This window comes from Falco punctatus, assembly GCF_963210335.1.
Source record: "Falco punctatus genome assembly, chromosome: 2".
Taxonomy (NCBI): Eukaryota; Metazoa; Chordata; class Aves; order Falconiformes; family Falconidae; genus Falco; species Falco punctatus.
The window spans coordinates 110674164-110702163 of NC_137581.1; the positions used below are offsets into that span (position 1 = coordinate 110674164).

Consider the following 28000-nt stretch of genomic DNA (forward strand, 5'->3'; position numbering starts at 1 on the left):
TTGCTCTGATATTGAAAGGAACAGAAAGGTATCAGAAGTCCTGCAAGCTGGTCACAAAAATACAACTCTCTGCAAATGTTCACTGCATCCTTTTCTGACCCAGTATCAAATGTGCAGAAAGCTATTTGCTGCAAGCTAAACACTGTGAGCAAAGTCAAAGCAGTAGCTGCATTGCAATAAAAATACTCTCATAAAGAATTAATATAATGCATGTACAAAGAGTAGATTAATTGCTACGAGCACCAGCCAGACTTAAAATTTACTTCTCCTCATTACAGACTGCCTGATTACATAACCTTGAAGTTCTTAACATAGCGAAGAGGATTTGTACATTTGTAAAACATACACAGGAGTCCCAAAATGGATAAGAAATGTAATTTTTCCCACCATTTTTGGCACTGAAGATTGTTATTTTGAAAAAAATGGACAATCAGTATGAAAATAAATCGTAATGACTTACATGAAAAAGTGACTACAGATAAGAACAAACAAGATGAATTTGTTGAACCAAAAGATTAGTTAGCAAATTGATGAGATCAAAAACCTGAGTAGGAGCAGCAGATGTTTTCCAAGCATCTGATTGCACATGGGAGAGAAGATTGTAAGTAAATAAATAAACACATTAACTCTGATTTCTAAACTTGGAAAAATTCGGTTTTAGGATAATTTCTAGGAAGGATGTCAAATACTAGCAACCATATTGACTTTTAGAGAGATAACTACACAGCTCTGTAACACGAGCCAGAATAATAGTATTTTTGAAATATGCAAATCACACAAACCATATAGAGATTCATTATTTCATCCAAGTCAATTTGTTTATGGGAGCAGCAGCATTAGAAATAGAAGTTGACAGAAGTAACAAATAACTTCGCAGAATGCCAGTGGAGGCCAAAATCATAGCATAATTGAAATACATCCACAATAGACACAATAATTCACAAACATTTCTAAAAGAAGTACATTCTCATAATTTTACAGACAGCTATGGAAACAGGATAGCATTCATTAAGAATGTAATTTCTTCTGGGCAAAAGCCATATCTGAAATTATATCCTAAGAGTATCTCACATTTTTGCATACCATAAAATTGAGAAAGTTCTTTCATTGCATGCATGAACTAAGAGAGGAAAATATATCCCGTATTATCATTAAGGAAGAGAATGATTTACACTAAGAAATTTAAGTCATTCAGAATTCACTCAGACATCGTTCAAAACAAAGGTGGTGTTCGCAGAGAAGTCTTGGGTTTTTTTCCCCTCCCCTTTGGGGCCAACTGGTCACACATTTTAAAAACTGAATTCTCATTTGAAAAAGTAAAATGAGTACATACTTAGATGACCTGGTTTCATAAGGTGGCAAGAATTTTAACAACTTTCCTGTATTAGGTCAGCAGAAAACCTGTGAAATTGCTTACAAGTCACACCCATCATTTACTTTTTTCCTCCCGTACTAATAAAAAAGCAAAATAATGATTCACTGTAAGAATTCTAAATTCCTGTCCATAATGACCATGAAATATTTAGATGCAAGTAAAGCATTTAAATAATTTAATTTTGTCACTAAGGAGAAAAAATAATACTGATTGTACCTAAAACAGTTTGAAGCTGTAATTCTTGAACCATATTAATGTTGACATTCAGGAACTGCATTTATGCTTATATTCTAGAAAGTGAGCGGAACTGCTGACCTTACAAGAATCTGGATTTTTATGATTATTTACCTGTTTTCAGTTCTTAGTATTTAATTAACTTGACACAGAGTAGCACTGAATTGCTTAAATACTACTTTTCAAATCATCCCCAAACTTTTCAACAGCTGACTGGCTTAAATTCCACTAATGGATTGATAAACATTAAGAAACTGGCACTCGGTCTGATAGTGCTAAATTTCACAGAATCTGGTACAAGTTATTTTATGAACCAAACATCCAGATTTGATACAGAGATGTTCTTTACTCACTGCTGTTAACCAGTTTGCCTGTTATCTAGCTGCACTTTGTTTGATCAGCGCGATACAAAAGCATACCCAGTCTTATCCTATTTGGAAAAAACACAACAAAAAGAATAAACTCTCTGTATTTCAACATACTTCATTTACATGGAAAAGTAATTCCTCACTGTCCTCTAGGTAATATTGTTGCCAAGACCCCAAGCTACCTCTAGCTATAAAAGACTGAGAAGTTGAAGCAGTGCAGCAGGTGCCTACTTTTTAGTCAAGGGACAATCCTGACTCACGCTGTTAAGATTGCTGTCCATACCTGCGCTCCTAATTACACCGAACACCACTCTGTGGGAACAGACACATTTCTCTCACTCAACAGAACATGATACAGTTGTTAACAGACCTAAAGAGCTTTTGCTTGGTGATCCAAGCTGCATTATGTGTCCAAAACGAACTGTGCAGACAACAAACCAAAGAGTTGCCCGCCTGGGGTATATGATAATTTGCGAGTAGAAGAGGTCAGAAGCAACATGTCACTTTCCCTGGATCAATTCCAAGAAGAGAAGCAGTGAATTAACTTTTTCCCTACAATAACAGCTAGAGGCACCGATGTAGAGTGCTACTTTTTCTGGACCTGGGACTTCTGAAAGGACACTGCATGACTGCACCCCATACAGCCAGAAAAGAAACAAGTTGTTCTATTCAGCAATGCTAAGCTTACTCACATTTCAAAGTTAATACCTGGACACAAAATAACTTTTAAGAAAAAAGCTTACTCTGAAAACAAGTAATACTAATTAATAGCAGTGGCATAAATATCAATAGATGAGAAATTACAGAAGACTAAAGCTTTCAGCGTAAGACACTATTTTTTACATTATTTTAAAATAAATAGAAAACAACTGACAAAAATCATGAGGACAGTCTTCTCGACACTCCAACTCCCAGATGCAGGAAAATTCAGCTGGTAAGTTTTCAGAATGGCTGCAACATACTTGCAGTATTCTTGAATTCTTCTTCACAGTGCCACAGTATTTTGGATATCATTAAAATAAATTAATATGATGAAACGGATTTTTTTTAAACATCCCTACAAAAGGCAACCAACCCAAAAGACAATCAGTGTGGTCAAGATCCCTTTGGCCAAGCAGTTCAAGCCGTTGTACTGTGAAGGTGATCTGGGGACCAAGACAGAACCTACAGGTTAGATGCCTAAGTCGTAAAGGTCTCTATTTCTTGCCCATCACAATCTTGTACACGGACAAGGCTTGAAATTAACACTTTCAGTAGCAGTAGATCTCTGCTTACAGAAAGCTTGGAAAGAAGTTACCTATACCATATGGATTATAACTGCACTTTCTTAGGCAAGCTAATGGGGATAGCTCCCACTTCTCTAAGTCGCCCACCGCTCCTGGCTCAAGACTTCCTTAACAGAGAGCTTGGATCATTAAAGAATATTTATCTATATATTTCAGTATCGTATATCAATGATAAAGAGCCACTTTTTTTTTTTTTTCTTGACGCCTCTGAATTTAAAATAAATATTCTTTAAACCTAGCTCCCTGAGCTTTTTCCTCAGATTTATCAAATATCCTAATTACTACCCCACTGTCTTCTCATTCCCCACTTAGTGCTTACAATCAATTGCTTATCACTTTACCTCTGTTCTCAAACAAACCTTGTTTGTTTTAAGGAGAAATGGATCCATACCATGGCCTTTGTGTTTCACTTGATTAGATTACGTGTGCTTTGCTACCTGTATAGAATTCGTAACACTGGAACCGCTCATATATTGAGATAGAGCAAAGGTGTACACAGTGCCGTACAAAAGACATGTAATTTGATCTTTGGTCTGCAAAGCAGCATTCTCTCTTAAATGAGATTTCAAATAAAGAAGCATTAAATAACACAAGTAATGGTGCATGACGGACCTCAAGAGTTTTACCTTTCCTTAAGGTCCAGTATGACACCAAAAACATTAAAAGAAGTTTAATTTGCCAATTAGATCACTTAGACTAAAAATTTCATGGCCAACTCTCCTTACAACTAATGAAATGTTCTCACTTAGGAAATCTTGATGGACATTGTAGACTCTCAGGATCCAACCACGGAACAAAGAGGACCCACTACTGAAAAAGAATGCACATACATCGCTACAAGTAGATGAAGGGTTTTGACAAACAGTAATTGCTATGCAATAACAACTTTAAAATCATCAGCCTGTTCAGGTTCATGCATGAGTAGACAGTACTCTGACATCAGTAAGGGAAGAAGGTCCTACACTGAGGACACACAAAAGCATCTGAACTATAAGGAAATAAATGAATAAAGAACACAACATCTGAAATCAGAAAAGACAAGCAAAGCTGACCAGGTACTAAAAGGCAGGCATTTGAAAGCATACCCAATCTTAACCTCAGCAGGTACAGGGACAACATCCCTCTGAAGCAGGGCTAGATTACCTGACCTGCCAAACATTAACACATTTGTGTCTGTCCTAGAGAACCACCTTACTAATCTCACAGAAGAGCGGAGTCTGCACCAGAACACAGTAAGTGTTCTAAACTGGTCTGAAGTACAGTCTGCCCCGCGGCCAGAGGAGGATGCAGTCCCTATACGAAAGTCTGAAACACTCTATCAAGTAAACGGGATGGGGTCTCGGTAGGACTTTGTCACTGTGAAAAATCAGTGTAAAAGTTGCTTGTAATTCACAGCCAATGCTGGGGCTCTCAGGAATCTCTCACTACCCAAAGAGACAATGAAAAAAAGCTAACCAGCCCTCATGGACTTAAAGCAAAGACCTACAGGAAGACACGTCATTCCTAATTTATGTTGTCACAGTGAGGTGACAAAATGTCACACAAAGTGCATGTGACCCGTTAATGGTCCCTTTCGATCTGTTTCTGGTCAGGTATTTGAGTATCAACCCCAACACTAAATCTATCACCCGTGAGAAGAGCAGTGGTGGCCGCAAAACCCAGCCCTTCTTGGGATCAATGTCCAGAAACCGTCAGACACATAGTGACTGGCATCACGGAGCCGACAGCAGCCTCCACTGGGAAGTAAGATCCTTCTGCACAGCAATGCAAAAGGTCAGGGCTTTTTGCTTTGTTTTTGTTTTCAACAAAAAGGGTGCTTAAATCTAGGAACGGTCACTGATAGCAGTCCTCTTCCCAGTAGGAGCTGAACTTCTGATGAACTGCTTAAGCAGCTTTCCTGACCACAGCAGTTGCCGTTAGGCAGTTGATTTCCCTAAAAGTCAAGTTCCCAAATGGCTTGAGCTTAGGGTAAACAACCTCACCGCTTTGTATAAAACTGGGTAGACAGGAGAAGGTAGACGCAAACATTACCAGATGGGGGTAAACCAGTCATGTTTTTAAGGAAGTCAAGATTCTATCTTTCCATATTCCAAGATGGTATTAGGTAATCTTGATCACGAGTTTTCAGGCACGTATTTCTCACAGTTATTAAATGCCTTTCACTCATAGAGAGAATAATATCAAATTAAGGTGAAAGACAGGTGGCTGCCGGAATGAAAGTCCTTTCACAGCCACTTGTTCTCAGTTGTTTTGAGCATTTTTACAGAAGGATACAGACCTTTGAAAAGGGCTGATAGGAAAAAAAATGCTTTCTATATTTTTACAGGATATTATTCCATTAGGTTAAGACTGTATAAGAGGCAAAAATGCTAAAAATAAAACCCCATAGGTGACCAGTGCCTCACTACTATAAGCAGTATGAAGTAAGAGGTGGGTGAGACCCTCCATTAGGCATAAATCTGTGCTGGAGAAACACTGGAATCTTGCATTTGTAAAGATTAAATGAACAGTGAACATGTAACCTGGGCATATCTAAATCCAGGAAGGTGGTTTTATTCTTAGCCACAGAAGTTAAGGAATTATGTCATCATAATTAGAAAGCCAATGACATTACGTTATTACAATGCTATCACATAAGTCACTGAAAGACTAAAATCTTTCCTGTAACAATTAAAACTAATGGATGCTTTTAACAATACTTGCTGCAGACATCTTTTCTAAAGCATTAACATCCCATTCCCTAAATCAAGATGGAAAAGCTCAAAAGTATTTCAGAATATCAAGGCCAGCCGTCAGGAAAATGTTCCTTAATTATTTAAGTAGAGTTTTAAAAAGTCATGAGAAGTTTAAGTGAAGGAAGGATTATTTTCAAATTTGGAAGAACTTGTTCAGTGAAGATATGAAGCCCTTTCACAAACTAAATCATACTGGCTTCTATTAGGCAACATAAAAGTTAATACTGGTAAATTAATTGCATACAGGATTGCATAATTATTTCTATACTGCCCTTTTCATGGGCAAAACTCCAATTCTGCAGAAGCCACTGGCAAATATATATATATAATTTTATACTTTTCTATTTAAAAATTCTAAAAAAACAAAACACTGGTTATTATATCATGTATTTTGTGACATCCAATAATCAAGCTGTAATTTGATATTCTGAGAAGTGAATAAATATAAAATACCAAAATACTAAGAAATAAAAATAACCAAAATAGTTTTCCTGGTTTGATCATGGTAAAAAAAAAAAAAAAATAATCATTTAAGTATAGCTTTTGATTTTTTTAAATATAAACAAACACAGCAGCTTTGAAGGTGCAGAGGATTTTCCATTTTAGTTAAAATCGAAACTCTAGAGTGCCGTAGCAGACAGAATACCCCTTCTGGAAACACTAATCCTGATCCCTATAAATCCAGTGTTATGCGGGGAGAAAGACTTTCATGCACTATGCTGTAAACAATGTAATAGCAATATGCATTTATTAGCCTTGATTTATATTCAGCAATTACTTTGGGAAAAATATTTTTTAGAAATAGACACATCCTTTATTCAAATACAAGCAGTAGTTTTAAATTCTCCAAGAACATGTTTACTTCTTTTTTCCCCTCAATGCTATTTCATCTGTTGGCACAAAGCAGCACTATACAGTAAGGTCCTTCAGGAGCTAGTGGCACAGATGATACAATACAGAGGTCAGTTAGGGTGACTGAACATGTGCCAGGTAAACAGTGATAGATAGCCTAACATTTTGTCCAGGGGGGAGGGGGAAAAAACCAACCAAACAAAAAAAACAAACAAAAAAAAAAAAAAAAAAAAAAGGGAAAGAATAAAATGAGAGTATGTATTTCTCCTTGCAGGTTCTCCCAAAGTCATTATAACTGGCCCTGGGGACACAGTGCTGTGCGTCCTCGGCAGCTGACACCTCTCAAGCACTAGCGAAGGTAAGAGCAGCCCCAGCCTTGCACTGTGTGAACTCTACTCCAAGTGCTGAACGCTGATCATCTGCTCAACCAATTCCAGATCAGAAGCGCTATTCCTACCATACAGACATGCGCACACACCAAGAATGTTACAGGTATCTGAAAACTTAAGATGATTTGCACATAAAAAAAAGCAAGCTTTCTTTGCTGAATATCGGGTGTGGGCTCAACCCAGAAAGGAGCAAGATTCTGATGATATGGTCAGGAAGGGATTTACTACTCTGACTTAATTTTGAAGTGCTGAGACGTTTGATCAATGTTTTGGAAAAATCCATCATCTTAATTCAGCAGGTTAATTCTGCATAGACTAGCTCTATTGTATTTTGTCAATGAATTAAACGGATTTATGAATATTCACAACTTTACCAAAATGCCATTTGCACAAAAAGACAAATTTTCCCCTCAGACGAACTATGGACTATATATAGGTTTATTATATCTAATAAGCAGCACAGTGTCCTAGATAAATTTTTCAAGCTAGTCCTATCTACACCAGTAAGAGTAAACTAAATAATAGTAAATAAAGCATTCAGTTATTTGCCATAAAAATGGAAACAATAATTCAAGTATTACTCAGTGAAAGTTATGTCCTGCAAAATGTGAATATAAGAACAGCCTTGGAGGCAAAACAGATAGGTAGTTATTGTAATGAAATTCAATATTCTTCATGGTTTTCGCTCAGAGTGCTTCCTAAAATAAATAGGGGGGAAAGAAAAAAGTACTGAAGACAATTACCTGCAGTTTCAACAGAGCCTCCACAACACACACATTTTAAGATGGAGAACGGCTCAAAAAAAAAATTTAAAAACCCTTTAGAGTGCTGATAAAGCCTATATAGATTCCAGCTACAATTTGGATAAAATTAGGACAGTACCACTCATGTTCTAACCAAGTAAATTATATACTAATAAAAATATTTGGGAACATTTAAGATTATTTTAATCCAAAATAAACTTCTTAGCGAATACTACATTTGTTTAGTCACATAATCAACCCAGCATATTAACCAACAAAACCTGTTCTCTGCAACTTGCAACTAAATCACAACTTTTCAAATGTACCATCAGAATTTTGCACACAGTTTAATGCAACTCACGACTTCCAGAATTGAACAAAGATTTCAAAACATTTCGAAGTATTTTACTGTTCAGCACTGGGACCACTTTCAAATTAAATCTAAATGTAGTGTAGGAATAGCCAACAAACTATTACATATCAGGTGACTCACAATCTTAAAGAGACTGTTACCCTGAACAGCAGGATACAGCTGGAACCATATTTCAGAAAACAGCACCAGAGGTAAAAAAGGGACTTGTGAAGAATCAAATGTCCAGAGAGATTTAACTACTTTGTTGTGAGGTGTTTTTCTCCCCTGAAATACTATGCTATTATACACACGTATAAAAATAGAAAACAATTATCCTTGACTTTCTATATTCCCTATACAGAAAGGCAAAACTATACTCAATCAATTCATACCATTAGCAGTAAGAAAATACCAAACGTGGCAAATTGTTAATATTTTTAAGCTCTAATTACTCAAAACCATCTTATTTAATGTATGAAACAATGTTTTTTATAAACCTAATCTCATTTATTACTTTAAAATACTGGTTCCCAAACCAACACTCCCACAACTGACTTCAAGGGGACACTGAGGACAGCATCTGGTTCACCACCCTTCCCTCAGCATTTCCTACCCGACCACCTGCTCCCAGCCTTCTGCCTGAAGAAGTAAGCAGAAGCATGGCTGTCTCCTGCAATCATGCAGTTTAACCACAGCTGAGAAATGCTGCTGTGACCTCCACCCAAGCCAAGGTAAGATTTTGAGCATGCTGCCTCCTTCAAACACGCAGAAACCAAAGCTACAGCTGACAAAGTACCAGCCACTCTCTTTGCCGGTGGTAAACATGATGTGTAAGAATGCCAGCCTGAAAACAAACATGCAGGCACACACAAAATATTTAAAGTATTGGTATTATGCCATTTCCAAATGAAAATACAGACTGTTTTCATTTGAATTCAGGTGGAAGTTTTGGTGTTACTAATGATGATGAATAGCAACAGGAGTTTAAGCAGCAAAGGCATAAATTTCTTCATAGAAGAGACCAAAACGCCTAAACAAAAGCATTGAAGTGAAGCCAGATCACCAGAGCTCTGCCCTTGAAAAAAATTCAATATTAATATAAATATATCACCAAATATCTAGTTTTCCAAAGATTAATTGCATTGACGATTGAGAAGTCTTTTCTGTATGCAGATGACAGTGAACTATAGTTACTACAATGGTAACACAAAGACTCAATTCATATATACCACGAATACAGTAACAAAGCCGTATCAATCTACCATTCAGTGTTCATATGCTATTACGGATTACTTTTTTGAAAATAGGTAATTACCTTGAAAATCAAAAATCAAAACATTAATCCTCAAGCAATGAACTGTGTCAGCTACTTCTTACGTTAACACAGCAAACCCAGTCTCATAAGGAATAATTATCATTACATACAGAAGCCTGAAAAGAGGGTCACTTGCATTTTACCATCCCAGGAGACCTACTTAGAAGAAAATACTATCTGAATATCCTTTTCACTTTAGTCTCTCAGACATTGGCATATTGGACCCCTGAAGTATCAGTTGCCTGTCTGTATTTTATTGACCAAAGGTCTACCCTGCCCTTCCTCCCAACTGGACAGTTGGTAGCAATGCCAAATCTGTAAAAGAACGAGAAAATCTTAAGACAGGTCAAAGTGTTAATTATCAATTGTCATCAAAATACAGACATTACAGGAGGCTTCTAAGATACTGACTCCAAGTCCTGAATGGTAATTTACAGACTTCCTCCCTGGGGGAAGCAGGAGGTAAGGGAAGTTCACTCTCCAAACTAATATTAGCTAATAGAAAGCTCAGATTACTTCCTCTAAAACTTGTAGATTTTATCCTCAGCATAAACAATTGTTCTGGATATAGTCCAAAATTTTCTTTCCAGCACCATGGGACAAGACTGCTCAGTTGCATGACAGACTTTGGCATAAAGGGCACAAAAGTTTGTACAACGAAACCTTCAAAGAAAAAGGAGAGTTCCAGTGGAAGGCTCTGTGAGCCTGAAGATTGTCCCATTCCATCCCTAGCAGGAGATTCAGGAAATGACTGTGGAGGTCAGCAGCCATCTGGCAAAACACTTACATGTGCATCAGCCCCTATTACCTTTCAGCAAGCACAAAATGCAAAGCTGTTGCATTTGCACAAACAGCACACAAGATCAGAAGTAGAGGGTTCCTATTAAATACGAATCCGCTCTTAAGCGCAGAGCAGTATTTCTCAATTTGCTGCACTTTTTAAATGCTTCAGGAATGTAATTAAAGAAAGATATCAGCTCATCTTAAGCTGTGCCAATAGAGTTGAGAACTTGCAAATGTACTGCTTTCTGCATGCTTCATAAATACTTTTCCATGTACAAGAACAGAAAAATGGGTTTGTATTCAAAGACAGGATTTATCTTGATTTCTTACTAGAAACTATCATTTCAGCTACATAATTTGCACTTCATGAAGATTAATACAAGAACAATAAGCACATTTATAACATTGTTACAGTAACTTTAGTATATAATATGTAGCAAGATATTATTTGAATTGTCTCTGGCAAAAATAGCTACAACAATTTTTTTATTGATTCACAGCTATACTTTATATATGATTCTCTTTTTAAAGAATTAAGCACCTGTTTTAAAACCTTTAAAACATCTGAACATATGTTTTAACATACCCACTCTTTCTATAGCCACCAAATTTTAAGTTCCACCAAAGACATGGGAAAGATACTGTTCAAAAATGTATTCAGCTGTACTCGCACTAATCCTCTGATATTAAATTGTGACAATGGAAATCCCAAATAATATCTTGAAGATATTCAGATTTAGGATAATCAGTGTCCTTAAATTAGATATAAATTACAAAAAGCATAAACCACTATTTACAGCTTATTTGGAAAACTTTTTAAAAACAAAACACTCCTCCACACCTCAAAAAGCTTTGAGTACTGTATCTACATTTTCAAGTCAACGCAGAATTGGAAAGTCACAAGGCAATGCAATAGTATCTTTCGATCGCTTTAAAATTAACTTACATTGCTGAAAGATGTCCGATTAGTGCACTAGAACTTGTATATTAACCACAGAATGGTTTGGGTTGGAAGGGACCTTAAAGACCATCTAGTCCAACCCCCCTGCCACAGGCAGGGTCATCTTCAGCTAGACCAGGTCGCTCAAAGCCCCATCCAACCTGATCTTGAACATTTCCAGGGATGGAGCATCCACAACTTATCTGGGAAACCTGTTCCAGCGTCTCGCTAAATTTATCATAGAAAGTTTCCTCCTTATGTCCAATTTAAATCTACCTTCTTACAGTTTAAGAAGGTTGCCCCTTCTCCAGCCACCACAGGCGTTGGTAAAAAGTCTGTCTTCCTTAAAAGCCCCCTTTAAGTTCTGAAGGGCCATGGTAAGGTCTCCCCCGAGCCTCCTCTTCTCAAGGCTGAACAATCCCAACTCTTTCAGCCTTTCTTCACAGGAGAGGTAGTCTAGCCCTCTGATCATCTTTGTAGCCCTCTTCTGGGCCCAATCCAATATGTTCACATCTGTCTTGTGCTGAGGGCCCCAGAACTGCATGTAGTACTCCAGGCAGGGCCTTGTGAGAGCAGAGTAGGTGGGTGGAATCATCTCCCTCAACCTACTGGCCATGCTTCCTTTTATGCAACCTGGGGCGTCACTGGCTTTCTGGGCTGCAAGCACACATTGCAAGTTCATGTCTAATTTTTCACCCACCAGTACTGTCCCCAAGTCCTTATCCACCCACAGAGATGCCACAGTTCATCCTCCAGCCTGTACCAGTACCGGGGATTGCCTCAACCCAAGTGCAGGTCCTTCCACTGGGCCTTGTGGAACCTCGCAAGGATCACATGGGCAATGTCCCCAGCCTGTCAAGACCCCTCTGGATGGACAGCACCCTTTCCCTCAAGTAAGTCAGCTGCACCACTGAGCTTGGTGCCATCCACAAACTTGTTGAGGGTGCACTCAATCCCACTACGTCTATTAATAAAGATATTAAATCATACTGGTTCCCTGAGGGACACAACTTGTTAACAATTTCTGTTTGCACATATTAATCTACCGGTATAATGAATACACTGGAATTATGTATTTAGCAGTAAAGTTTTTCCAAGAAATTCCAAGATTTTCAACTAAAACGAAAGCAACCGTTCCTACTAGAAGTATCTCCTATTTCAGGCCATATTTCAGTGCAACTATTACTGATCCTGGCTTAAGCACTAGCAGAGTGATAGCAAGTTTTGATTATATCTTAAGTATGAAGCTGAAACTTCATAACCTTGTGTAAAACAAATTTTCTTGTTGAGACCAGGACAAATACAAAGAAAACTAAACCTAAGATTCTCTGAATTATTTTAGAACAAATTTCACCCTTCCATACATTGACAGTTCAGCATTACAGGCAAACAAGTTGCTCACAGCTTGCACTTGGTGAAGACATTCTTTTAATCAACTCTTTTGGGTTTTTTTCCAAATTTGGATGATGATGGTGCTGTGCTAAGAGCAACTGTAGATGCAACCTGCAGAACATTCATTCCTTCCAGCACACAATTACTTCATAAAAACACTATTTCATACTACTTTCTATAAGTCATTAGCTTTGTTAACCAGTGTCGGATAGGCATTAGAAAGAACATCCAGCTTGACGTTGCTTCCTTTTATCCATTTCCTGATCGACTTTCAGGTTTCTCCCCACTTAATCCAATGACAACATAATTACCTTGGAATTTCTTATTTTCCAATGCCCTTATTCAAGAAGACGGTGGCAAAGGAAGCCTGAAAACATTGATAACGTAAATTTCAGTGTTTTGTAGTTTAATCTTTCCTTCTTCAAAAAGCATTCACTTCATAAATAATCTTTGGGGTTTAAGCATCAACCCCAGAATGGTCTTAAGCCTCCACCCTACTACTTAGGCTTTGGTTTAAATATTTATGTCCATTTTGTAGGAAGAGAAATACAGAATTTCAGACTACAGAGCAGTGAAAAAAGCCTAAAAATCTGGATTAATAAACAATAAAACCACTCAAACCAGAAGACAAGGGGAGAAAAATCACTGAATTTTATTTTTCTCCACTGTCTGGCTGACTGATTACTCAGATTCACCAGTTCCAAGAACATAGAAAGTACGTAGGCAATTCAACGTTGAGCTAAATTTCAACAACAATTTCACCTATCTTTGTTGTCTGCAAGACCAACTGTGTGTTTAGCACTTTGAAAATTAATGCTATTCATTTCCTTAAACACCAGCTTTAAGTACTTGTTTCTGAAAGTCTAAGCTTAAACCATTTCAAATGAAATAAATTTAAAAAGAAATTCATCAATTTAAATTACATAATTCAGAATAAGAAGTGGTTTTGGCTCGTAGCGGCAACTACTTTTAGAACTGCAAAAATAGTCATTATTTTCGACAACCTTGGTACATGAACCAATGAAGTATTTGTAAAAATGTCCTTGGCGTGAATATTTCTACTTGTTATTTATTATTCTAATTATTTACCATTCTGACTAATGCGGTGTCATCATAAATGAAACAAAAACTTAATTGTTTTTCCCTTTTTTTTTTTTCTTCATGGGAGAAAGGAGGGGAATAGAGGGAAGGGAAGCCAAGGGGGAATTTAGCACTGTCTCCACTTGCTTGCAAAATGTCAGGGTATGGAAATGTAACACTGACCAAAACAAACATCCCAACTGAATAGTCCTCATAGGCATAATTTTATTTCCAATTATAGTCTAATAATGAATAGATTCTTTCCTCAAAACACACCAATTTCTTGGTGACTTTTATATTTCTTTTTAGTTTTTTATTATTATTTTCTTTATATTTCTTTTATACTTGGGTATACTACTGCTACTAAGCCTGTGCTAAAATGTGTTCTAAAACCTCACCCCCAAATTAAAGGCATGCTACAGTGTTAATAAAATGTTACTGAATAACAGAAGGGGGGAAGAGCTGATCACTGTAAAGCACTGAAGAAAATGGTAAATGATAATGTCAATCTCTGAAGCTTTGTGGGTTGAAAATACAAGCCCCAGTGTCTAGCTGTGCAGGACGCGCATTGTGACAGGGTGAAAGGAATACGGCTTTACTCAACATCATGAAGTGACAAATTCTACGGTGCTCACATAAATCCCTCCAGCCAAGAAGGGGTTCTCTAATGTGTTTATTTAATCGGGAAGATGACAACAGTCATTACTTTACTTTCATTACATATATTAAAGGAAAAGAGAATAAAGACAGAATAAGAATAAAGAAAGCCAAGGGCATTCCACCCTTCATGGCGGAGCCCCCTGATATATACACTCTCTTCAACAGCCTTCCACAATGCCTAAATATCTTATATATACAACCCCCCCACACTTCCACTTAATAATTATCCAGAGAACTCCACTCCCAACTCTTTGTTTGAACAGATGAGACTGTCTCAACCAGAATAACTTTTCTCCTACAGAAGACAAGCAGTAGAGCACATAGCAGTGACTTCTTATATGTATGTACATTTTCATTCTTGTGTTTATTTGTTCATATGTATCTATACCTATAAGCACATTTGACAGGACTTGCTGCATAATAATTAGATTGAAGAAATCAAGAAGGCTACAGAGTATTACTTGTACACTTTCCTCACTCCCAACTAAACTCATTAATTGTAGTAGAATAACTTAAAAAACCCTTCTGTGTCAACTATCTGAACTTGTAAAAATAATTGCTACAACTATGAATTTCTTTTGTTTCTAAGTAATTTTATACCAATATTTAAAAGATTTTAAGGAACTGTCACACAGATATATAAAAATATTGGGTAAAGAATTAGCCTCCTTATCATAGAGGAGATACAGGGAAGAACCAGGACAAATAGATGTTTGATTGCAAATCTCATGGCAAACCAGAGAATTCTAGGAAGCTACCTTTTTACAAGGAACTGCCTAAAACAAATGCATAGGAAAAAAGGTAGCCAAGCAAGTTTAGTGGAATAAGCTTTTTTTTTTTTTTGTGAAAAAAAAGTTGAACTCTTTTTCCAAACCTGGTTTACAATTTGCTCTGTTCCCAGGGATAAAGCTTTTCATACAACATTTTCCTTATTCATTAAGACATATTTGACATGATACAGTATTTCAGTTCTTCAGACTTGCAATATAACCATATCAGCCAGAACAGTACCTAAAAGAAAAATCAGCAAAAGCTACTCTCAGTCCATTCATTACTATTGCAATGTGACCACAGCTGAACCAGTTAATGTAGCTTCATTAAAATTTCATCAATAATTTTGTATGTATGAAAGTCTAATAAAATTTATCTCAGTAACACATTAGTTCCAAAATCAAAGTCATTTTGGCATTTAAATAATCCTAAAGAGAACATCCATGTAAAGTGGAATGAGTCTATATAAATCCTCCTTCAATTTGTGCACAGAATCACCAACATAGTCCCATCCAAAACTGAACTCTGCCAGTGGCTACAGCTAGGAAGCAATCTGGTAGTACAGAGCAGCGGTACCACCTGAAGTGGCAGGCTGGCCAGCTCTGTTGGATACGTTGACACCCATTTTCCATTTCAATCAACTTCTAGGGATGGGAACTCAGTCTTTATGCTAGTCCATGAAATGGCACTCCTCACACAAACATGGCAGCCCTTTCAGAACTGAAAGTAATATAACAGATTGACACAGTTATTTGCAGATTATTTCTGATCTGTTGGCCATAAATGCACTACTGACTTTCAGAAATGCATACAACATTTTGATAGTTGTTTTCTACTTTGTAGATGTAGTAGTTGTTTTATCCCGTTATCAACTTTCTCCAATGAGCTTTTAAAAATGGACTTCGAGTGGATCTGTACGTTATACAACATATATACATTAGAATTATAAAGAAAAAAGAAAGGCAAGTAAAGAAAGGACAATAGTCCTAATGATCCCATCTTCTTTCCCTGCCATGAGCAGTATTATGCTTAATCTTCCTCCAGCCTAGAACTTCTTTGGATGAAACCCTACTATAAGAAAGTCAACATTCTCCATTTCATTTGCAGATTTTCTTTACGACCTATCCCTCATCTCAAATTTATACAACCATCACCATTTTTCCCAGACAATCTTCCATTCACGACAGATATGCTCACGTAACCTGCTGCAGCAATCACCCAAGAATGCTGTAAAAGTTGTCAATTTACATGTGGACTACTAAATGCAAGATCATTATTGCATTTAGACTGATGAAGAATGATTCTCGGCAGTGTGTTGAATCTTGTCTAATTTTAGATCTTTATTGAAATATCATAATCAACCTCAAGAAAGAGTGACTGAGTCTATTCAAGATATGATTGAATTTAATTGGCTATAAGCGGTGACCTCTACATTGCGAAATACACTACCTGGCAAAATTTAGAACATTTGACTGCAATTTCTCAGTATGCCTTTTCTTCACTTATCAATATATTGCTTCATTACTATACCACTTTTTGTGCAGCTAAATTTTAGAACCTGCACACAAAGCTCTGGTTTCTATGTTATAGGTTAACATGAGACACTTCAAAGAAAATTACATATATTCTTAAGTGAAGCTCTGTTTCAGAGCATCTGTGGATTTAAAGCCTCCCAGAATGTGATCTCAACCTAAGTACAGCGTAGTAAAACAATTAAGCTTCTAGATGAATGTTTAATTAAAAAAATAAAGCAATTCTACAACAGGTCTAGACTGCATATACCATAAATCATAAGCTCATGGATAGTACTTTTTTTGTGCTATTATTTTAGTTGTTCTGATTATATTTGCAGTAAGTTCCGATGTATCATCCCTTCTGTCAATCCTTCGGTATTCATTCCTTTCAAGAAATGCAATTTATTAACTGCAATGTCCCCATACTTGAAAGTACTTATTTGCTAACATACACAATGATTACTAAAAAAAGAAAATACAAAGAAACAAAGATTTTGAAAGACATGGAAAGTCTTAAGGTTTAAGTTTTATAAAATACTTTTGTGCCTTTACAGTCACCCTCTAAATCCAGTCTGTTAGAAGCAGAATGATAGGAACACATGCAGGCAGGTTTTTAAAAGTCAGTCTGTAATCAAATTAATTACATTTATGAACTCTGAGCGAAAAAAAAATATTTCACTCACTATTACACCACAAGCAGTGCTTCTTTAAAAGAGTCATTAAAAAACAATCTTTGCCAACCAAATCCAATTCCAATGCATTTATGGGGATCTCTAAATACAGAGCTTTCTTAAACTAATTTAGTGAAGGAAGACTGGCAGGAAATGAATTAAAATGAACATAGCTGAAGGTTTTTTCATCATGAAACACAACTTGTATCCCTGTTCTTACTGTAATTACCCTAGAATCAATAATATACCAAAAAATCCATCACATGACTGATCATCTAGCTCATTGACAACTATCACGACATTACCCTTAAACTAGTTGGAATTACAGCCAAGGTATCTCTCCAACGAATACATATCTGTGACAAACATGACATACCACTGGATGTCATTACTACTTCATAAATGCATCTGGAAGAACGTCATCTGTACTTGACTAAATCCTCAGAATCTGCAGAAAACACTTCAGTGACTACACTTACACTCCGGAAAGTCAGCTCTTTCGTGTGACACATTAATTCTTTTGTAACTTTCTGCTGGTATATTTCCCTCTCCCCTACCTCCGGACTGGGGGATCAACTGTGTCCCAAAAGTTGTATAGTTTAAACTCCTAAGGAAATTACTTAGTTGAGGGAAAGCTGCAAAAAAGTCTTTCGATGCAAGCTATGCAAAGAAAGGTAAAGTTACAAACAAAGACAGGTTTGTTAGTAGCTCAAAGATTCAAAGGGAAGAACGCAGAAAGGTGCAAAACTGTAAAAGAAAATCATATGGAGTCTGAAGAGGATAACCCAGCACCATCAAGGAACTGTTACAAGTAGTAGCAGCCTCCTTTCTCCCATCTGACTGATGCCTGCCTGGCCAGCAGGGACTCTCCTGGTGTCTTATTGGAAGCTATGAGTGTACTAGCAGTTTTTATGTCATACCTATCCTTTGTGGGTGTTAACTAATAAGCAATAGTTCGCAGAAAATGCATGAATAAAGCAACTCTGAGATGGATGGTAAGAACACACATACCGTGTTATCTGCATTTTGTAACTCATGCCAATATGCTGACTTCCCTTTAGTGCATTAGGCAAGGAACCATAATCTTTAACACCATTGTACTTCACAAAGCATCAATTATAATATTGTTTATTATTTTGTAATTATAAATAAATTTTATATTTATATGGAATATATAACAAAATGTAATTAAAAATAACAAAAATAAATTATGTCAATTTAAAATGCTAAATGTGCAAGTGTTGTAGAGTAGCAGCATATTCATTTCTTCCTGAAAACCAACTGTCACAAACCATGGTGATGCTCTCACATAAGGCAACAAGTTCTTACTTCCACAGATATTTAGGAGAGCTCATTTGACTGTAGGCTACTTAAAAAAAAAGTCTCTATTAGCTATGTTAAGAGAATTATGAGCCCATAAAGGTAGCCCTACTAACCAAACACTAATCTGAGAGATGTATTTCCCAATTCATTATGACTACGACTAGTATTACACCAGTGACAGCCAAGGATTGGGGAAGTTGGCAATCAGAAGAAAGGTAAAGAACAGCTATTGAAGGAAAAAAATTAAACGCTGATCTTAACAGATGCTGCTAAAGATGTTAGAAGATCAACATGTCTTTAAGGAGTCAGATCCTAAGATGAAGTAAATTGCTATCTATTGACATCAGCGTACCTTTTTCCCCCACAAAATACATCATGAAGTCCACACAGGATTTAAGCACTGGGTGGCAGAAGAGGCCACTGTCTCAGCATTCAAACACGGGTGTGCAGTGCCATCTCAGATGCAAGAAAGCACTGGAGATAAGCAGAGAGGCTGGACCACAGGATTGGGAAGAGAAGCTTCAGGTGACCTGCACTGCTCTGGAGGGCCAAACTGGAGGACAGGCCACCTAAACCAGAACTAAACCACATGCTTTGGTACCTGACAGCTGCCCTATTTCTGCCGCACTGACAGCAGGGCTAAATGCAATTTCAGAACTACACTAGTTTATAACCCACTTTAAGAAGAACTGAAAAAAAGAGTAGCAGCACACTGAGCCACGATCAGCTGCTCCACCAACAGTTCAGAAGACCAAGCTGGAGAAAACATCTGGTTAGGCAGCAGGGGACCAGCATGTCAGCTATTGCCCTGATGTAAACTGGCTCGTGGGACACAGTGTTTATTCTCTGAACTCTTATCTACCTGGAGCATTTCAAAGCACATTTGGTATGGATGTCACTTGAGACTTCATAAAACCGAAGGAGAAAGAAAAGACTAAAGAAAAGAACAGATTTCTCCCATTACATAAGTAGATTTCATTTCCTCTACAGCGCTTACAAGCCTTAATTCCCAAAACAGAGAATATCGTCAACAAATACGAACAGCACCTGTATGTGGACAGGCCAAAGGATTCCCACTAGTTATGATTTGGTGCCTTCACAGAAGAAGCAAAGCATGGACACATAAAATCCAGTCTAAAAAAAAAAGCACTGAAAACAGGGCCTGAAAAAAGATGCCAGGGATGTCTGCTGGCCCCAGAACCTTCTGACTAACATCATCTCTTGCTGATTGTACTGATGCATTTAAGGACGGACTTTGTAATTAAAACCAGAATGTAATTCAACCTCTGACTTCTATACCAAATTCTTCTAGATTGAGCAAGAACTTAAAATTTTGGCAAAGCGCTCAGCTGAAAAGGGTCACAGTATTTAAAAAAAAAAAAAAAAAAAAAAAAAACACCACACAAAAAAACCCCATAAACCAAACACAAAACCTAGGGCATCACATGATCTCTGCCGAGTTTTACTTCTACCATTATTTCTAAAGGCTCACAGAAATGTACCAGTACGCATATTATCCCTTAGAATTGGATTTTAAAAGTGTAGAAACTAACAAAGCCATCAGAAAAGAGGAATACAGAGCCTTAAAAATCAAAACAATACTCTCTAATCTCAATAAGCCTAGAAAGGCAGCATCACTTACACATTTTAATTACGTAGTGTTTGAAAAAAAAAACAAACTACACGAACAAAAACCAAACCCACAACCAAAAACTTATCTTTGCTAGGTAATACCTTGTTGTCAATTCTTTTTAAGCTGTTTTGCCTGATTAGTATTTTAGACACATTGCTGTACAGAGAAATGAATTTAAATCAAAACAATCAACCAATCTACTTGTGATCCCACCTGGTCTCCTGGGTCTACAGCATCACTTCTAATGAACTCGGCAGCTGAATAATCTTCAAATATGATTTTAGGAAGGAGAAATTGTTATACTTACCTTGTGCTAAATTAATTACAAGCAGAATATTTATTAAAGATGGGACGGTGTTTACATGTATTTCGAGTGAGCTATCTTAAAAAGGATCACAACAGAGACAAGGCACTTAATTTGCCACAAAATTAAGTAGACAGTGCCAGCTAGACTGCAGGTCCAGAGTTTCTGGCATCCCTTTTGCCTTACAGCATTTCCCTTTCATGAATTTACAGACAGGAAAGCCACATTTTCAATAGGAACCAAGACAAAAGATATGAAAGTTTCAATCCTCACTCAGGCTTTGTGGTTTTGGTTTGGCTGCTGGGGGCGGGGGGGGGGGGGGGGGCGGGGGGATGGGCATGGACAGAACCAGGAGGGGATGAAGACCAGTGAGAGGAAAACTGATCAAACACACACATTTGAGGAAAAAAAAAAACCCGCCCAGTTCCAGGTTTTAGAAAAAAACTGGGAAGACGTGCCAAAATTATGACAGTGGAAGTTTACTTCTGAATCCATTTTTGCTGGTTTTCTATAGCAGAATTCATAATACTTGTCTTGAAAAAAGTTAAACTGAAAATGTTCTTTTACTTAGCCAGTTATTTTTAACAATTAAGCCAGAATATTACCTTCAAATTCTCACTTTACTGCAACTGAGGTTTTATTCTCCTGTGACACCACCTTGAACAGCATCATTTAACCTGCTGTTTACAATTTACCAAAAAGTTCAGTGTTTGTACAACACTTGTATAAACACAGATTTTGAAAAACAAAAATAAATAATTCTACTGCTCTTTAAGTCTTGTCTCAAAGTCCACAATACATGTCTTCATCTTCTTAAATTGCACTGTGGTGCAAGACAACATCCAGGTTGTCCTTTTAATAGTTTTGCTGATGGTTTTCTCAAAGCTACTCTCTACTTACATGAACAATATTAAAAAAACAGTATTTAAAATACACCATGGATATAGTCTTTTTTGTGTGTGGATATAGATCTTTCGCCACCTTCTGTTATGGCAAGTATTCACAGTCCCTTTCCCAAACAACTGAATAATCTTGCAAATGCCGTGAGACAAATTTACTTACATCTTGGCTTTCAAAGAAAATGTAAACAGACTAAACTGATAAAGCAATTGTTTCTTAATCTCTTTCATGGCAGAGAATTAGTTTCTCTCAATTCCTAAGTAAATCAAGCATTCTTTGCATTTGATGTTTAAGTACCTGTAGAATTAACAGTTCTTCCCACTACAGAAGGAACAGGATTTAGTACCAGCACTGTATGAGCTGAAGAGATTTGTCTCAGAAAGCAAACGTTTCTGTATACCATTCAGTAGATTGTGTTTGCTGTCATTTATTTTCAGCAAACTTTGGACATCTACAAGCAACTTGAGAGTCTCTCATAGATTTTTATACTCCCCTCTTTCAGACTAGAGCTGCTCACTTGCTGGTATGAAATTTAGCAGGCACACCAATAAAGCCTAAATGGAAAAATAAGGAACATTTTAAATGAAACGTCTGTTCTGATTCTTTCCCAATTTTGTTTGGGTCCTGTACCCACAAATAAGATGGAAAAAAAATTCAAAACATTTTTTAATCAGTTCTGAGCAACTTAAAATAAACATGTTTTTTATATCCTTTAAATCTTAAAATCTGGCTATAAACACACATAGAATATTTAGTGTTTCAGATATTAGGACTAAAGAAGCCCTAGATGACCAAAACCAGTTCACTGCATAGCCTCCTGTGCTTGAAAGGGAAGAGGCATTTCCCCAGAAGTTTAGAAAAGGAAATCCAAATACATTGCATTTCACTAGAGGTCAGGGCATAAGCAACAACGCACAAGAGAGCCTCAGTGTTCCAGAGCATTTTTATTATTTTTTTTTTACTCAGTTTAGAGCATAGATTCAATTTCTCTGGTCTCTGTTATTTCCTAATCTCTTCTTTCCTGTTCACAGCTCTTTCCACTCCTCCTTTCCAGTGTTCAGTCTGGCATCTATTCCAACCAAATAGGATGAAAAGTAACTATGCAGCAGTGTCCCTCCCAAAAAGTACAGGCACATTCCACAGACTGAATGGACCCATGTAGAAAATGCTTCAGTTCTGAATAAAAGCTTAACATTGCTAAGTGGTATCTAGAAAGCAGCTTTTTGTTTCTTTCATTTACAGATTCTTCCAAAACACTCAATACCAGCATCACTTTCTTTTCCAATAGGAAGAAGCTGCCTCTGCTTGGAACAGAGAAAGGTCCACAATTGCATTCAATTTATTTTCTCATGGGAGAAGTCGGTACCACACACTTGTTGATTATACATAAGGATAAAATGAAATAAAGTGTGAAACATTGTATTGACATTAAATCTTTGAGATTATCTGAAATAGAGTTTGGGTATTGGTTTAAAGATCAACAGGAAGAAACTCAAACAGGAAATTATTATTAGACATACTATTTTTATAATAATTAATCACAATTCAAAAAGGCCCCCTGAATTAATCAGTTAAATTTTCCCAAATAATAATAAACAGCTCATCCTATTAAGTAACATAGCGTGTAAGTCAGTTATTACACTTACCACTTGGTTTAATTTAAATTGTGAGGTACTGTGCAAGAGTTTCCATTAAACACTTCACCTATGCTATGTAACATTACCTCTGAGACAGTGACCACCTTAAACAGTTACAACCCCTATAAATCATGAAACTGTCAGCTCAAGAGTATAGCCTAATGAGTACAAGAAGAAAATCTTTTTTGGCAACAAACTGAACATACATCATTGTGATCCAAGGTTTAAGGACATCTGCAACATAAGCATATCCAGTTAAAGGCAATTCAATGCAAGTGAGGGAAAAAAACAGGGGAAAATACAGTAAATTGAACTTGCAACACACAAAACCTAACAGGTAACAACAGACTGGAACTCTACAGTTGCTGAGTGACAAGCCACCGAAGGGACCACTCAAGCGTGACCCTGAAACGGTTAAAACTGAACTTTGATTGATAAGACAGGCAAAAAAAGGTTATCATACATCTCAAGGAGCAGGGGAAAGGCAAATTTATCACAATAATAAGAGCTGAGTGACACTCTATAGAATTGCTTAAAAAGTGGTTTAAGGAGATTGTGGGGTTGCACAAAAACATTGTGTGATGCTTAGGGGAAGAGTCAAAGATAAGGAAAGGAAGGAATCAAGGTGGTTCAAGGAACGAACAAACATGGGAAAATTGGGAGAGACTGAAATTAACTGGCTGCCTGTGTCTGTTTATTCATTTAAGCTACTGAAATATTTAGCATACAAGATAAACCCCCGTCCATGTTTCAGCGGCGGGGTGAGCGAGCAAGTGGCTGTGTGGTTTGGTTGCCAGCCGGGGTTAAACCACGCCCCCCCCTCACCTCCAATACCTCAGAGAATACAGTGTAAATAATATAAAACGCTAATCATCAACTAGCACTAACATGTGTTTTGATGCACTATATTTACACTAGTTAATTAAATGCGCCCAGGCTGGGTCCCTAGAACTGCCTACTGCAAATGACCCATGTATTATCTCTATTGATCAGCCTCTGGAAGCTCTTTGGAACATTTTTTTGTTCCAAAAATTTTTTGCTACATTTCAATAATCTGACAGTTTGACAACACATTTCCAAAGCTTACAAGTTTTCTTCTGCTTTTCTTACTCTTTTATTTATCTTTCTATATAAAAATATATATAATCTATAAATATACAAGATGAAAATACAAATCTATTTTTATAGTCAAGTATATAAATATACACCTATAGAATAAATATTTCAATAGGTATCTATAAATAAAAATACTGAAATCTATTTAAAATAAAAATAAATAACTACATAATATGATTATATAATACATACAGCACACATGGTATATAATACATATATATGTAGCCATAGATGACGGAAGAATAACAAAACCTAAATAACTCTTATTTAGTGTTAGATTTTAAGTGTTCAGCAAAGTAAAAGATTTTGACTCAGTATATTGGAACTGTTGAACAACCCAAATGACTTTTCCAGTTTGGTGAATACTGTAGTTTTAATAGAACTGCTAAGAAATAATAACCACTAACACACCTGAAGCGACATTTTGTACTTACTTTGCATAGTCAAAGAGCCTGCTGTCCCAGAGCTGATGAGTTCCTTTAGGACCAGAATGGAAGAAACAAGAATCTGTACCATCAAATTTGTTGAGACCGTCTTCAGAGTTTTTTGATGCATGGCTGTGCACAACGTCCAGCAGGACAGTGATGCCCATTGAGTGAGCAACGTCAATCATTTCTTTCAGGTCGTCTGGAGTTCCGTAACGGCTATCGGTATGAAAATGTAATGTGTTATGAATGGTGCAATCTGAACTTAAGCTGACAGTACTAAACATTACTCATAAAAACTACATCAAAGTCAGCAGTTCTTCATCACCTAGTTTCCAGTTGTATACAGGTTATTTTTTCAGCCTCTTATGTAGTAGGTATTGATTAAAAACCGACAATTGAAACAATTTTTTTTAATACAAAAATTACATGACGTATGTGTGCAATGTTCTGCGGAAAGTTTCAAAGTTTTATTCTTCCCTTTTTATCTGTTAATACATCAAATTCAGCATAAAAAATAACTGATACAACTTAAAGCCTCTATTTAAAATTGAACACTTCCTCTTCAATATATTTACATTACTGAAATAAACTAATCCATAGTGATTACAAAAGTAAATGTACACTCATGAAAGTCCCCAAAATATACCATCTGCTGTTGTCCTGCTTAGTTATTTGTTTTATGTACTATATTATTTCACAACTTGTTTATAGCTAAGGATTTTTGTCTCCTATATCTGACACACCTTTCTTTCAAATAAGAAAGGAAATTTTAACTGGCTATCTAAATGGATCCTGGTTGTCACTTGAGTTGCAATAAGATATTAAAAAAAAAGAAAAAAGAAAACAAACAAACTAAAAATACTCACCACAAACACACAACATTGAGGTTTATCATAATTTTCTTAACAATTACCTAAATAAATTTTCCACCTATTTTCACCCTAGGCCTCAAAGTACAGTCATTTACAAGTGTGGGGAAAAAGTTCCCGCACAACACAGAGCCATGATTTTAATCAAGTGTATTATGAACAAGTAGCGTACTGTTCTGTTATCATGTTTGTTACTGCCAAGAATTCCACAACACAAAACCCATGCACGCATTGACTGCTGAAGGTAGATTTGCTGGAATATGCTATGACAGCTGAAGTTACTTATATCCTTTTTGTTTGTATCCTATAAGAAGTATTCCACAGAACAGCTGATCACTATGGCAAATTGATTTCAGATTTAAGAGGAAGCTACAGCAAATATCTAAGCCATTACTTTTATCTTCCCATTAAACACTGGCAAACATACACATACAAGGATATTGATTTCAATGGATAGGAAGTAAGATAAAACAACAGAGAAAATGCTGAAGTACTTAAACCTACCTTGATGCTGCAAAGAAGCTTGTGACCTGATAACCAAAACTGGCATAGTATGCATGTTCCATAATAGCCATCAGCTGGACACAGTTATATCCTAGAAAAATAGAAGAAATTAAACAAACCAACCCATTCCCTTAAGGATAGTTAAAAGAGGCTTCAACACCTGTGATATATCCATTCCAGTATTCTCTCATTTTAGCTGCTTCTAACATTAATGATTAACAACTAAAGATCCAGTCTCTTTCAATACAGAATTCTATCTAATAGTTTACACTTACACGATTTTCCACAACAAATGGAATGGTCAATTTGTTACGTGATCTACATATAACTAGGTTTATTGGATCTCTCAGATTTAGAAAGCAGTAAGTGATAGGTAAAAATTATTTCAATTTAACTTCAGAATACTAACTATGCCAATCTGCACGTCCTGAACTTCCACTTCACTGACACTCGCAGTGAGGGGGTGTGGGGGTAGTCACTGGCTACAACGTACTATACCTTATACCCCATGGAAGCTTTTTTTTTTTTACCACTTCAAAAACACTTTTTACCACTTTAATGATTACATTTCCCCTCTACAAGAGTCTTTCAGAAAAGAGAAAACACTGAAGTAATGTGGTTTTGGTTTGAGTTTAACAAAGGCAGTACAGCAGGGTCAGGGACACGTGTGTATCACCCAAGATAGTTCAGTACAATATTAAGGGAGAGAAATCTGAAGGCAAAACAATATACTAATGGTGAAGCCACAATACTTGCCACATATCTTAACTAAAGCTATCTTTATTAGCAGTAAGTACCCCAGATAGCTAGCAAGTGAGGACTATCAGCAAAAGATAACCTTCACCTGTGTTGAGTCTGTCAAGACTCTCACCACTACCTGCCACTTCCCTTTATTTGTTTAAGCAAAATCTTCACTTAACTATTTTCTTTAGACAAGACACCAGTTTCTTTTTTTATTGTTCTTGGCTTTGTTTCTGAATTCTGCAGCTATAGAAGAGTTATTAGGAGACAGCTGGCATGAGCTCAGCAATTTGTCTTTCATTGCTGTTTTATAATATAGGCTCATTGCACTTATTTTTATTTACAGCTTTTTTTATAAATAAACAGCAACATAGCATCAAATAAATCTCATTTGATTTGCTTGCTATCTATTTTGCTATTTTTCATGCACGTACTCCTACAAACTATTAAAATCTTAGCATTCTTAAATACTGATGTCTTTAAGCTTGTCCTAACAAGAAAGACATTCCCAAATAGAATGTAATGACCCTTAAAAATACATTTTTTTAAAAAAAAGGCTTAATTCCCACAGTGCTTGCTTACTGTAAATAAGAACAAACATTATAATTTCTGTATACAGCACCTAAATTTGATATTGCTTTTATTTTGTAGTATATCAACCCTTTCATGACATTTCTCCTCCCCGAGGGAAAATCTGTAGGTAAAGCAGAAAGCTTTCATAATTCTGTTAAACATATTAACCTCCTGGAACAACTGAAATTCTTTGGCAGAAAGGAAGTCACAGGTACCTAATGTGGAATCCTAATTAACTTTTTCTTCAGGGCCTCCAGGCATACAAACTCTTCTCATCTCACCTGCAAGCTCAACTTCATCGACAAAGCAAAAGCCACATTCTGTGACACACTTACTCAACAAGTAAACCTACAAGCCTACTATGGCCTCTTCAGACACTCTGATAAATAATTTTAAAACCAAACAACACAAACACAGCCAATAAACTCAGAGGTCTCAGCTATGGATGTCACAATTATTTTACAGTGGAGTGTAACAAGCAGTTATTTACCAAGCAGTAAGGGCCAGCAAGT

General features: G+C 36.5%; 1 protein-coding gene across 4 annotated transcripts in view; it reads right to left on the reverse strand.

The window, feature by feature from the left end:
* Positions 1-28000, reverse strand: part of GBE1 (1,4-alpha-glucan branching enzyme 1) — a 168737-nt gene that overhangs the window by 69756 nt on the left and 70981 nt on the right. For all 4 annotated transcript variants that reach the window (XM_080374521.1, XM_080374522.1, XM_080374523.1 and 1 more), the window contains exons 6-7: positions 26175-26265; positions 24808-25017 (exon numbers count right to left, since the gene is read on the reverse strand). In XM_080374521.1, the coding sequence (XP_080230647.1) occupies positions 24808-25017; positions 26175-26265 (301 nt within the window). The remainder of the gene's footprint in view (positions 1-24807; positions 25018-26174; positions 26266-28000) is intronic.